This window comes from Cheilinus undulatus, linkage group 2 (genome assembly GCF_018320785.1).
Source record: "Cheilinus undulatus linkage group 2, ASM1832078v1, whole genome shotgun sequence".
Lineage (NCBI taxonomy): Eukaryota > Metazoa > Chordata > Actinopteri > Labriformes > Labridae > Cheilinus > Cheilinus undulatus.
In genome coordinates, this window is record NC_054866.1 from 1,272,082 (window position 1) to 1,286,770 (window position 14,689).

The 14,689-nt window shown below is 37.5% G+C and overlaps 1 protein-coding gene across 1 annotated transcript in view; it reads left to right on the top strand.

The window, feature by feature from the left end:
* The window catches only part of mipepa (mitochondrial intermediate peptidase a), a 57,244-nt gene that overhangs the window by 4,241 nt on the left and 38,314 nt on the right, over positions 1–14,689 (top strand). The window contains exon 7 of the mRNA XM_041803746.1: positions 1,219–1,375. Within this exon, the coding sequence (XP_041659680.1) occupies positions 1,219–1,375 (157 nt within the window). The remainder of the gene's footprint in view (positions 1–1,218; positions 1,376–14,689) is intronic.

Consider the following 14,689-nt stretch of genomic DNA (forward strand, 5'->3'; position numbering starts at 1 on the left):
GACAGGATCAATGACATGATCACTTCTGGTGCATTTGGTGCATCCGTGTCCCCCTCCGCCTCCACCACCACACCGCTCAGGAGGGATTCCCCAACGATCCCCGCCAGCTTTTCGTCTGTGGGGATGAGCTCCAATGTGCCCTTTCCCCCACCTAGCACACTCTGCCACCTGTCAGACTCTGCCTGTGTCCACCTCTCCTATTAATACCACAACCTGGCATTGAGTGAAATTTCTTTTTTTTCGCTCGTTTTCCGTCTTGGTCCATCGTGAAACTAATATCATTGAATATTCATCAAGGGCGTTCACCTGACCTTTTATAGGCACCATATGGGCGGGGCAAAGCGTTCCCTCACGTGCGACAACTTTAGAGTTGATTGTGATTTATAAATGGAAACAGGCATAGGACGTGCGTGCTCTGTTATAAATCTGAAAGTTTTTGCGCACACATTTCCTGTGTTTCCAGCGTACGCCACCTGTAGTGATCTTTCCTACGCACAGTTTTATAAATGAGGCCCCAGGTCTGGATGTGGGTAGTTAAACTAAACTCAATTTTCCAAATAAATGTGGTAAATCAGTTAATTGATGATTTAACAAGGTGTGTGGGGAGTTGGTGGGGGCAAAGAAGAGACAATTCTGCAAAGAAGGGTGGTCCAAAATTCTTCCACAGATGAGAAAGACTCACTGACAGTTAAGGCAAATGTTGTTGCCACCAAGGATGGAACATCCAGTCAATAGATTTAGGGGGCAATGACTTTTTCATAGAAGGATGAGTGGGTTTGGATGGCTTTTCCTTTAATAAATGAAATAATCATTTAGAAATTGAACTTTTTATTTTCTCTTTGTCTAATAATAAACCTTGATTAGTTTCATTTGAGTGTGACTGCTGTTTCTGGACATTTTATCATATGATTATAGTAACAGCCACTTTTTATAAGAACAGATTCTTTTTTTAGTTACCTACACTTGGGATCTCTAGGGGATAAAGATACCAGCATTGCTAAAAGCTTTTGTCACTTAAAGAAAAGAAAAGTCTGGTAGAAAATGCTGGTATTAGCCTTATCAGAAACTTTACATGTGTGAAAACAGTCCATGAAACAGGTGAAGCTAAAGTCAAAACCATTTTCCATTATTGCAGTTCTCTGGTCGTACACTGTTGTTTTTTATGCTGCCCTTCATTAATGTTTTGCATATTTTTTTTCTCTTTATCTCCATGTTTAGGTGCGAGAAATTGCGTACCGAATTTTCCTCTATCCAAATACAGACCTGATGGAGTGTCTGGAGGAGCTGCTCAGATGTAGATACAAACTGGCCAAACTTGTGGGCTATGAGACGTATGGGCACAGAGCCCTGAAGGGAACAATGGCCAAAACTCCAGGTAAACATTAATGCATTAACATGTTGCCTTTTCTATGTCAGTTAACAGTCATGGATGAAAGTGTTAGCACCCCTGGAATTTTTCCAGAAAATACACCATTTCTCCCAGAAATTGTTGCAATTACAAATGTTTTTGGTATACACATGTTTATTTCCTTCATGTGCATTGGAACAACACTGAAAAACAGGAGAAAAAAAGACAAAATTGACATAATTTTACACAAAATTTAAAAAATGGGCCGGATGAAATTGTTGCACCCTCAACTTAATATTTGGTTTCACACCCTTGGGAAAAAATAACTGAAACCAGTCACTTCCTCTAACCATCAACAAGCTTTTTACTCCTCTCAGCTGGAATTTTGGACCACTCTTCTTCTGCAAACTGCTCTAGGTCTCTCAGATTTGAAGGGTGCTTCTTCAACAGTAGTTCTGAGATCTCTCCATAGGAGTTCAATGGGATTTAGATCTGGACTCATTGCTGGCCACTTCAGAACTCTCCAGCTTTGTCTCCAACCATTTCTTGGTGCTTTTTGAGGTATGTTTGGGGTCATTGTCCTGCTGGAACACCCATGACCTCTGACTCAGACCCAGCTTTCTGACACTAGGCCCTACATTGTGGCCCAAAATCTTTTTGATAGTCTCCAGATTTCATGATTCCTTGCACACAGTCAAGGTACCCAGTGCCAGAGGCAGCAAAACAACCCAAAACATCCTTGAAGCTCCACCATGTTTGACTGTAGGTACTGTGTTCTTTTCTTTGTAGGCCTCATTCTGTTTTCTGTAAACAGTAGAATGACGTGCTTTTCCAAAAAGCTCTACCTTAGTCTCATCTGTCCTCAAAATGTTCTCCCAGAAGGATTGAGACTTACTCAGGTACATATTTGTAAACTCCAGTCTGGCTTTTTTATGTCTCTTTGTCAGCAGTGGGGTTCTCCTGGGTCTCCTGCCATAGCGCTTCATCTCATTCAGATGACCACGTATGGTCCCAGCTGACACTTTTACACCCTGAGTCTGCAGGACAGCCTGAATCTGTGTGGAAGTTGACTGAGGATGTTTATCCACCATTCCAACTATCCTGCGTTGCGTTCTTTTGTCAGTCTTTCTCTTCCGTCCACGTCCAGGGAGATTAGCCACAGCTCCATGGTTATAAACTTCTTGATTATATTACACACAGTGGACAAAGGAATTTCAAGATCTCAGGAGGTGGTCTTTTTTTTATACTTAATTTTTTATTGTTTTTCATCGGGATTGGGACTGAGCATGCGCGGCGTGAGAGGTCGGATGAGCTAGAGTCCACCTGTGACGTTGTGAGCAAAGGTGAAAGTAAGTTAGTATCTGTAAAGAATTATTTTACCAGAGCCAGAAAATTAAAAGCAAACGAAGTCATCTTGAGCTAGCTCGACGGGAAAAGGAAGAAATACGGACATTTTAAGCCAAACTGTCGATGTCCATGTTAACACGGTCTAAGGACATCATGTCGATGGGAGCGAACGCCAGATTTGATGATTTGGAAGGCAAACTCGACAAACTCCTAAATCTCCAAACAGCCACTAATACACTATTGTCATCGGTGGTTCAAAGAGTGGATGATTTGGATAAAAAGACTGAAAGGCTGATGGAGAAATGCACGAACAGGGGGTGCAGCAGGACGCTCACCAACGCCGTATAAAAGAGCTTGAAAATAAACTTCAGCTTGCAATGGATTACATCGATCAACTTGAAAATCGCCACCGCCAGAACAATCTGAGGCTTCTTAATGTGCCTGAAACCCTTGAAGGAAACGTGGGGATGACCACCTTTCTGATTAAACTACTGGAGACGGAGTGGAAAGTTACACTGACGGAGGAGGACATAGAGAGCGCACACCGGCTGGGCCCACTCAGAGACAATGCACGTTTCCACGCAATATTATCTTCAAGCTGCATCATCTTCAAAAGAAAACAATGATCCTCAAGGCAGTGAAGGCACGGGGACAAAGTATAGAAAAGAGTAAATACAGGATTACTCCGGACATGTAGACGCAGCTACGGAGGAAATGTGAGGTTTTTTGGCCACTGAGAGAAAGTGAATATAAAAACTAGTCTCCGGTATCCAGCAGTCCTGCAGGTACGAGTGGATGAGGAGAGGATGAACTTTGCCACACCTGAGAAAGCTTTATTGGAGCTCCGTAAGAAACATCCAACTCTGTGCTGAGAGTGCAGTGTTTAACAACGAAGAACACTGATCTGAGTAAGAAAAAAGTGAAGGCTCACTTATCAGGTAAATACGATATTTAACTGATTTTAATTTTTTAAAACAATGAAAACGAGTTAAGAAAAAAACTTGTTAGAACAAGGAAGAATCTTCAGTATTTTTAAGCTCTTTTTAATTAAAGTTTCACAGTTAAATCTGATTTGAGCGTTGTTTGTACGGATTGAGCCTCACATCCTTGTTACTATAATAGTTATAATTTGAAAATTTAGCCAATAGCTGATATTTGAGACTAAATAAAGCAGCTTTAAGAGAATTAAGTTTCTATATACCAGGGAGGGAGCAAGATAGTATTTTGGTATTGAAGATGAAATTTGACCTCCATTGAGGTTATGTCTCAGTGGGTTAAGGTAGACTGGAAATGAATTAATTAACCAAGGGCTAAGAGGGATGTGTAGATAAGGGGTTATTCCTTTACTTGGGACTTAATTTAGCCTTGTTAAATATAAATGAATTAATTGAAAAAGAAACATCTGGTCATCAGTTACGTATTATTGAATTTCCCTCACTTGTTGCCTATTTCTTTTCATTTTTATTTTTATTTTTTATTTTTTGGTAAGCTTTAGTTAGTTTCCTTAATAGAATGATATTAAAGGTCTGAGGATGGAGGAATCCCAAAAGTCTGTTTCCCTATGTAAACTGTCAACTAGTACTGGCTCTATTATGGCCATTGATTACACCACAGGATAGCTCAGTGAAGCATGTTTAAAGAAGAGAAACTCAAAGGGTGTGTGTTAGTTTTTGTTTTTTTCTGTTTTGTTTATGTCTTGTCCTGTTGCACTATGGCTGGCGTCCTGGTTCTCTACTGAGGCCTTCCCTGACCTTGAAACAGCTATGTGTTCTCAGGTAAATTAGAAATTTAATAAAAAATGACACAAAATAAAGAAAAGGAAAATGCACCTAATCAATTTACCATTTGTACCTGGAATATAAATGGACTAAAAGAAGGTATTAAAAAACAAAAGGTTCTGGGTCATCTAAAAAAGTTCTCATCAGATATCGTCTTTCTGCAAGAGCTTCATTTTAAAACTGGTGAAATACAATATCTTAAGAGACAATGGGTTGGAGAAGTGTTTGAGTCCACTTTCACATCCTGTAGCTAAGGAGTTGGAATACTAATTAATAAGAACATCCCCTTTAAATTAAATTCACAATATGCAGACCCAGAAGGTAGATACTTAGTCATAAAATGTGGTATTTTTGAAACTACATATACATCAATCAATATTTATTACCCACCTTTATCTGATGGATCATTTTTGTGTAAAATACAGAGGATACTTGATACGTCTCCTACAGGAATCATTATATTAGGAAGTGATTTGAATAATATCTTTAGTATAAAGGACAGTTCACATAATAAAAGGAAAGTACTACCACCGGCACGTCTAGCAGAATTTCTGTCAGCAAATGAATTGCGGGATGTGTGGAGGGTAATACATCCCGAGAGTAAAGATTATACCTTTTATTCCCATGCTCAAAAATCATATAGCCGAATAGATTACATTTTCATATCTACTAGAAGATTAGGAAGTGTTAACTAAAATTCATGATATAGTCATTTCAGATCATGCTGCAGTGACATGTCAAATGGTACCACTAATAAATAGATATGCTCAGAAAATCTGGAGAATGAACCGAAAACATTTAACTGATATAGAATTTCAGAATTACATTAAAAATCATATTGAGACATTCATGAATACAAATATTGAAAACACTACAATTGAAGACAGACCTCAGATGGACATTATTTGGGATGCCTTTAAAGCTTATATTAGAGGAGTAATGATATCCTTCTCAGTAAAAAAGAAAAAAGAATTAGAGAGATTGACCAAGTGGGAAAATCCATGGAATTTCTCCAGATGTTCATAAAAAGACTAATTGCATCAGTGATTTAGAGAAATTGCAAAAACTACAGCTAGAATATGACAGTCTGTTACTTAAAAAAGTTCAGGATATTAAACAGAACACAAATAAACTGTCATATGTATCTGCTAATAAGATGGAAACAACTGAGCAATTTGGTCAAAAAAATAGTAAAAAGAAATACGGTAGCTCTAAAGGACAAACCCTCAAATAAAACAATAACAGATAATAAAATAATAAATGAAAGATTTGAGGCATATTATAGGAACTTCTACAAATCTGATAAGACACATATTTATTCTGAACCCTTCTTAAAATCAGTCTACTTGGAAGTTCTAAATAAGGAACAAAAAGAGGAGCTAAAAAAAAGACATAACAGTATCAGAAGTTAAAAAAGCAATCGACAGTTTTTCCTTAAGGAATGCACCAGGTAATGATGGATTACCAGTTGAGTTTTATTCCGTTTTTTGGACTCAGATTAGTTCTTTATTTCTTGATGTTATTAATAATGCATGGAAGCATCATATCCTTCTAAAAACAATGTATCGAGCAATAATTAATGTGATACCAAAACCAGGACGTGAAGGCAGTCAGCCATCTGATTATCGCCCCATAAGCTTGATTAACTGTGACAATAAAATTATTACTAAAATCTTAAATAATCGAATGGCTAAAATACTTCCAGGTTTAATTCATTATAATCAGACTGGCTTTATACAAAATAGAAGCCTAAAACTAACATTAGAACCTGTGTATCATTAATCCAGTATGCTAAGAAGCAAAAACTAGATCTGACACTGATGGCGGTCGATGCAGAGAAAGCCTTTGACCGTTTAGAGTGGGCTTACCTGTTGAAAGTATTAGAAATGTATGGATTCCCAGAAGAAATAACGGCAATGATAAAGACAATAAATCGCCTACTGCCCAGGTTTATGTTAATGAGACTCTTTCAAAGATATTTGGTTTACAACGAGGCACAAGGCAAGGTTGCCCTTTATCCCCTTCATTATTTGCTTTGGCAATCGAACCTTTAGCCCAGAAAATTAGACAGACACAAGAAATTACAGGTGTAAAGGTAAGTAAAGGAGAATGTAAACTGAGTCTATTCACGGATGATTTAATGTTATATTTAACTAATCTAAAGACATCTCTCCCAAAAGTAAAAGAACTTATTGAGGACTGCTCTAAAATATCAGGCTATGAGATAAACATTGAAAAAACAGAACTAATGCAAATAAACAAAGAACAGTGTAGTATCTCAAAAGATTTTGAGCATTTTCAATGGAAAAAAAAAATAAAGTATTTAGGATGCATTATAAGTTCTGATAAAACAATGCTATATGAAGACAATTTCAAGTCTTTGATCAGTGAATTAAAATGTTCTCTTGATAGGTGGACAGATTTGCCTATTAACTTAATTGGAAGAATAAACTTAATTAAAATGATATGGGTACCCAAATTCCTTTCCATTTTTCAAACATTACCTCTTATTCCTCCAAAACAGTTTTTCACGCGAATCAGTACTTTACTTTCCTCCTTTGTCTGGTCAAATAAAGCAAATCGAGTGAGCAGGAATCTTCTCCAAAACAAGAGAACAGAAGGAGGTCTTCAATTCCCAAATTTAGAATTGTATTACTATGCCTCACAGACATTTTAAATTGATCGAATAATTAATGATGCCAATGAAGACCCTTGGATAGGCATATAAAATGACCAACTAAAACCTTATAACTTACTTACTTCTCTATTTATAAAACATAAAATAAAAGTGCCCAACTTTGTTATAAATAGCACCTTAAAATCATGGCAGAAAATTAAAAATATACCAGCAGTGGAACGTATACCCAAGAAAACAAAGACCTGGAATAATCCATCAATAAAACTCCAAAATAGGGAACTGAGCTGGGACAGTTGGAGGAAAAAAGGTATTCAGTACCTCTCAGACATATTTGAAAATAACGATGTTCTTTCATTTGTAGAGCTCCAGACCAAATTTGCCTTGGAAAACAAGGAGTTTTTTAGATATCTACTGCTTAAGAACTGGATTACAGAAAACTTTGAGTTAAAATATGATCTAGTCCCAGGACCCTTTGAGGAGTTTTTGGTTAAAGGTGGTAAAAAGAAACAACTAATCAGAACTGTATACAGCATGCTGCTGAAGGAACAATCTAAATCTGTATGACAAATGGAACAAAGACCTTCAATTTAATGATGCTAGCACAAACTGGAAGAAATGTGTATATCTCACCAATAGCATTACTGGAAACAAAAACCTACGTTTAATACAATACAAACTCATAACAAGAATATACTACACAAGAGATAAAATTCTCCAAACTCCTCTGATCAGTGTGTGAAGTGTGGATCTCCTGACTTCCTTAGCCACTCATTCTGGTCATGTGTTAAAGTGATGAAAGTGTGGAATGAGATTCAAGACTGGATATCTGGTGTATGTAAAAAACAAATTCACTTCTCAGCTGCACTCTGCATCTTCCACAATGCTGAGGCAATCCACCATCCATTGGGATGGCAGATTCTGTTCTCTGCCTTAGCTTATAAGAAGTTCATTTTAAAATACTGGAAAAAAACAGAGGCTCCTTCTCTATGTGCTTGGAAAGGATTGATGGGATATTACTTGACAATAGAAAAGACACTAGCTGAAGATAACAATAAGGTGAAACAATTTAATGATGTATGGAAACAGATTCATGAAGCATTATGAAATACGAATTATTGAAACATTCAATTTTACAATTATGGGGTAAAGGGGGGAATCAGCAGAGAACACAGGACGGGGACCAATGTTAAGTGTTTGTGTGTATGTGTGTATGAGGATGTGTACAGGGTGATTCTTGTTGGGGGGGGTATGAGACTGCATGAGTGGTACATGGATTTAAATGTTGTAATTGTTTACTGTGTGTTTTTTGTGTTGGTGTATAAATGTATAAATGTTTCATGTTATTCCGACACCACTATGGAAAAATGTAGATTGTGTTATATTGTTATGTTATGGTATGGTATGTTATGCTGTTGTACTGTTCAGAAAAAAGGCTATGTACCCTGTGGTGGGAAGCATGAAAATTAATAATTGTATAAAAAAGAAAAAAAGGTTTTTCAGCCAAAACATGACATCAACAACACCAAGACATAAGCAAACAAGACATTAACAGACAAAAAAATGAAGATCAAAGTTACAGGTTTCAATCCTAGTTACATGGGGATTTTAACACAATATTCAAAACTATAAAGTAATCAAAGGTTACAGTGAGGGAGTAGTATATGAATTTCAACAATGTGAATATGCCTAAGCCAGACCACCAGGGGTGTTATTTATTCTTCCAAGTATAGTTTCCATTTAGTCCATCTTTTAATGTAGAAGTCTTTTCTCAGTCTCAATAAGAAAGTCAACCTTTCCAGCTCATGAATTTCTTTAATAATTTCAACCCAGTTATCTGTTGTGGAGGGATTTATCTGTAACCATTTACGGGTGATTGCCTTTTTTGCTGCTACTGTGAATACTTTGCAGAAGTAGCTATCAGATCCCTTTATTTCTTCAGGTAGATCACCTAAATAAAGTGATGTAAAAGTCAAGGGGTACAACTGTCCAACAGTCTGTTGCATGATGGTCCAAATATTTTTCCAAAACAGTTGTACCTTTGTGTATCTCCAGAAAATATGTAGGTGATCTGCCTCATCACATCCACAATTTCTCCAACATTTACATGTCTCAGCTCTGTGATATCTCTGTAGTTTAGGCGTAATAAAATAGCAAACATGGTTTTTCCAACCACACTCACACCAGTACATAGAACAGGAGGTTGTGAGTATAGTCTCACTCATATTGTCCCACTGTTGACTTGTAATTGATTCATTTAATTCTTTCTCCCATCTTATTTTGATATAATTTGTGGTATTTCCTCTACCGTTCCCTTGGTAATGTTTGGAAATGATGGAGTTAGTACTGCCTGTATATGCTTTAATAGTTAACTCTATCACTAAGTTCTTTATTTGCTTCATCTTCCTTAATTGTTTTGAAGAGATAATTTCTTAATTGCAAAATTTAAAAAAGTCAGTTTTCCAAGTCATCTTTTTCTCTTATTGTTTGAAAACTTTGCAATATCTTCTTTTCCATAATTTTACAGCAAGCAGTAATACCTGTATTTGTCCAGCACTTAAACCCAGAATCCATGCTATTTAAATTCTGTATCATAGACCACCCATCTCAGCTGTTTCATTTGCATCCACAGGTCTAATTGTTTTATGATGTCAAACCAGGTATGCAGAGTGGAGTAGATATACTGATTCAATGGGTAATTGTAGGTTAACATTAACTTAATGTCTCCAATCATTGCTGGAATTGGGATACCTTTAAATTCACTCTCCATCTCCTTCCATTTTGCTTCATATCCACTTTCACACCAAAAAATTACAGGTTTTAATTGAGCAGCATAGTGATAACCCTCAGGTTGGGGAGAGACATCCCATCTTTTTCTTTCCTGATCATTGATATGCTATACTTTATACTTTTGTGTGTTCGGGACTTTAATTGGTAGTAACATAAACAGATATAACAGCTTAGGTAAAATAGACATCTTTATAACATCAATTCTTGCACTAAAGCTAAGTAATGGACCAATTGCTAAGATCTTCCTTAATTTTCTGGTTAACAGTTTCATAGTTTTTTCTATACAGGTCGCTGGGACAGTGTGTCAACCACACTCCTAAATATCTGATTGCTGTTTGAGACCAATCAATGGGAAGCCTCCGTCTAAGCTCAGTCGATGGACTGTAGTTAAATGTTGGTAACTGTGTTTTTGAATGTTGAGTTTATAACCTGAATATATATCAAATACCTCAAGGAGATCTAAAAGGACAGGTAAGCAGACATTTGGGTTTTTAATATAAAGCAGAATATCATCAGCGTATAACGCTGTTTTGTGTTCTCTGTTATTATGCATAATTCCTTGAATATTAGAATCATCTCTTGTGCTAGAGGTTCAATGTAGAGTGCAAAAAGAGTTGGCGAGAGGGGACATCCCCGACGGGTGGATCTTTCTAATCTGATCTGATCAGTTAGACGGCCATTTATTTTGATTCTTGCTGTAGGAGCAGTATATAATGTTTTAATAGTATTGATAGATTTTTGGGTGAAGCCAAATCGATCAAAAACCAGAAATAAATGCTCCCAACTAACACAGTCAAAAGCTTTCTCAGCATCAAGACTGGCTAGCACAGCACTTGTTTCAGTTTCTCTTAGATTTTGTATTACATGGAGAGAGCGTCTAATGTTATCTTGTACTTGGCGACCTCGAATGAATCCAGTCTGATCAGTGTCAGTTAGATCAGAAACAAAGGAATCTAGCCTCTTAGACATAATTGAAGCATACAGTTTATAATCCTGATTTAAAATTGAAATTGGTCTATATGAACTACACCGTGGTTTGTTCTTGCTCTCTTTGGGTATAACTGAAATAATAGCTTCAGCCCAGGAAGGTGGTGTAGACGATTTTTCCAGTGTCCAGTTAAATGAGTTAAGGAGTACTGGACTCAGCTCTTCTCTAAATATCTTATACCATTCAGCTGGTAGACTATCACTTCCTGGTGTCTTATTATTTTTTACTTTTTTCAATGCTGTCTCCACTTCTTTCATTGCCATTTGTGATATAATGCATTTGTTTTGCTGTTCTCCAATTATAGGAGGGTCTAATGAATTCAAGAATAATTTCATATTCTCCTTACATCCTTGTTTTGGTTGTGAATAAAGTGCCTGATAGTATGTTTGAAATGCAGTGTTTATCTCATCTAAGTCGCTGTGTGCTTTCCCTGTTTTAGGGTCCTCTACTTTCAACACTCACTGACACCTGCTTCTTATGAATTTTCTTAGACAATAATTTAGTAGCTTTTGGACCTACCTCATAATCAGACTGTTTAAGAAATCTATATTTTTTCTCAATGTCTTCTTTATATACACCTAAAATTTGGTTTCTTGTTTCTTGAATTTTAAGCGTTGTTACCAGGTTTTTATCCTCACTATGTTGTCTTTCTAATTCTTTTAGGTTATTTTCAAGTTCTTTAAGCCTTTGCTCTCTTGATTGCTGTAGTAAGAGAAATAAATTTCCCTCTTATTACTGCCTTTAGGGTGTCCCACAGTATGTCTGGATTAGTTTCCCCATTATCATTGAAATCCAGAAAGGTCTGAATATCCTTTTTTATTTGTTGTATGACTGTTTTATTATTCAGTAGACTAGTATTTAACCTCCAAGTGGTTTTCCTTGGCCTGTTATCTAAATGTAACTTTAGGCAGATTGGTGAATGCTCTGAAATATCCCTGGTTGAGGACCCTGTGTCTGTCATTTTGAAACATTAGAAAATGATCTATTCTAGTATATACTGCATGGGGGGCTGAGCAGAATGTGTAACTTTTATCTGAAGGATGTAGGTCCCTCCAAACACCAAATCTGGAGATGGTCTTTAACCTTGAGATTGTTCATATTTTTCCACAATTTTGCTTCTTAAGTCCTCAGACGATTCTGGGCTCTTCTTTCTCTTCTCCATGCTTGGTGTGACACACACAGACACACAACACAAAGGCTGAGTCAACTTTAGACATTCAAACTGGCTTCAGGTGTGATTTCTAGATTGCCAGCACCTGTTACTGCCACAGGTGAGTTTAAATGAGCATCACATGCTGGAATAAAATGATTTACCCACAGTTTAAGAGGGTGCTGATAATTTTGTCCGGCCCATTTTTTGAGTTTTGTATAAAATTATGTCAATTTTTGCTTTTTACTTCTGCTTTTTTGTGTTGTTCCATGCACATAAAGGAAATAAACATGTGTATGCCAAAAACATTTGTAATTGCAACAATTTCTGGGAGAAATGGTGTATTTTCAGTATTTCCAGGGGTATCAACACTTTCGTCCACAACTGTAATTCAGTCATTTTAAAAGTCTGTGGGTTTTCCTTTGAGAGGTTTAATATGAGCTATTATAATGTGTAAATGTGTGACAAATCAACGCTTCAGCCTTCTCTTAGATCATTTGAAAGGAGCCCTGCATGATCACACCAGTTCATCTGGTTCATATTGAACTAAAAATCTCCCTAAATATCCCACTTATCTGCATTTTGAGTAAATTTGAGCTCATAAACTCAACAGGAGGTCGCCATGTTTTGGTCCGTGCTGGTAGTGTGACATCACAGTTCTGCAGCGCTCCCTAGGAGCTCCTCACAGCTGCCAGCAGTAATCGTTTTTCAGATGGTTCTTCTGCTTGTAGCTGTTGCTGACATGAGTTTGCTGTGTGTTGGTTTTGTCTCCCTGCTGTCAAAGCTCTGTCATTCCTCCTACATTTTACCTCAGTTAAACTCTCTACAGGTGACTGGATTCAGTGTATAGTGGAAGCGTGCAAGGAGCTTTTCAAAATAAAAGCAGTATAAACATACGAACAGAGTTTCTCCAAAGAAATGCTAAAGTGGACTTTTACTTCGAGAAGCGCAAACCAGAAGTGCTTTCGTTCTGTGAATATCTTTACCTGAACCGAGTGGAAACAGAAAGCTTCATAAGAGTAGACGTTTGGGGAACAACTTTATTAAACAGATGCGTTTTAGCTCACGGCCTTCATCTGGTTTATCAAGAAACAGATTTAAACATATTCTACCCATGTGGATTTAAATATTTGATCAAAGGTAAATATGGCTCTGTATTTATCATTTTCCTATCTAGATGGACACATAACTGCTCATGGTGCAAATAAAATATAGAAGAGACCTCAAATTTTAAAATTCTCCGTGCGTGAGATGCAGGGGTGATAGTATTCTGGCACCATGCCACCGGCGTGGTGGCATTTGACTGCTGTGAAAAAAAAAACTAGTTTTGTGAGCTTGTTTATGCGGATCAGCCTGACGTCAAGTCTCGAGTCAATAAAGATAACTGACACTGTCCATCAACCACTCTAGACCTACTAGCCAGTCAGAAGTACAGCGGGGGTCACACTAGGCTTACTAGCCAATCAGAAGTACAGCGGGGGTCACACTAGGCTTACTAGCCAATCAGAAGTACAGCGGTGGTCACACTAGGCTTACTAGCCAATCAGAAGTACAGCAGGGGGTCACACTAGGCTTACTAGCCAATCAGAAGTACAGCAGGGGGTCACACTAGGCTTACTAGCCAATCAGAAGTACAGCGGAGGCGGGTCTTGTGGAAGACAAAGCTTTGGTTGATTTCCTGCTCTGCCGTTCTGTGAATCTACCGCTGATGAATCCCTACCGGTGTTGCCAACTTAGCGACTTTGTCGCTGCATTTATTAAGTTTTCAGACCCCTCTAGCGTCTCTTTTTCAAAAAAGCAACTAGCGACAAATCTAGTGACTTTTTCTGGTGTTACTGGAGACTTTTGGAGTCTCTGACGTGAAAGCACGCATCATTGTTGCTCTGCAGGTGCTGCTGTGCGGCCCCTTCCCGTCCAACAGCACTCACAGGCATCCCGATCCTCGGGCAGCGTCCCCCTCAGCTGCAGTCATAGCAGGAGGTGCTCACGCCTCCATGTCCAGACTGCAAATTAACGGCGCTTTGAAGGACCCATGACTGTTTTTACTATTGTCTCTTTTTGGTCAATTTAAAATTGTTAATGAAGACTTTATAATAGATATATATATAAACATATTATAAGTGGTATGGTCAAAATGTTAATGTTTCACTGGGATTTGGTGTAGGCTTTTAAGTGGACGATAGGGTCTTAAACTAAACGAAACATAAGAAAACCAACTTTCTAAAAAAATAGAACAGACAATAGAATAATAAACTAAAAATAAACATTAAAGTAACTCTGCCAGAGTATCTCTAGAGTCATTTTTGCCTGTCCCAAGCCCAGATAAAGGAGGAGGGTTGGAACTGTGACGTTATAAAAACAAGAATCAACAGAAACACATTCATTTGTAGTTCTACACATATTAAAGTTCTTTTAACTCACTTTTTTCTCTCTCTCTCATGACGTTTTTCCTCTCTCCTGCAGCGTCCATTACAATTAAATGCATACTGCTGATTATGCAAATTAGGTGGTTACGTCATTTAGCGACCATTAACTTTATATTGCAGTCAGATCCAGTACTTTACTATTGGCCTTCCTATGTATACTTCTCCCACCCGCGAAAAAGTTCAGGCTCAGGATGTTTTTTTCACTATCTGCCATGGAGATGTGCTGG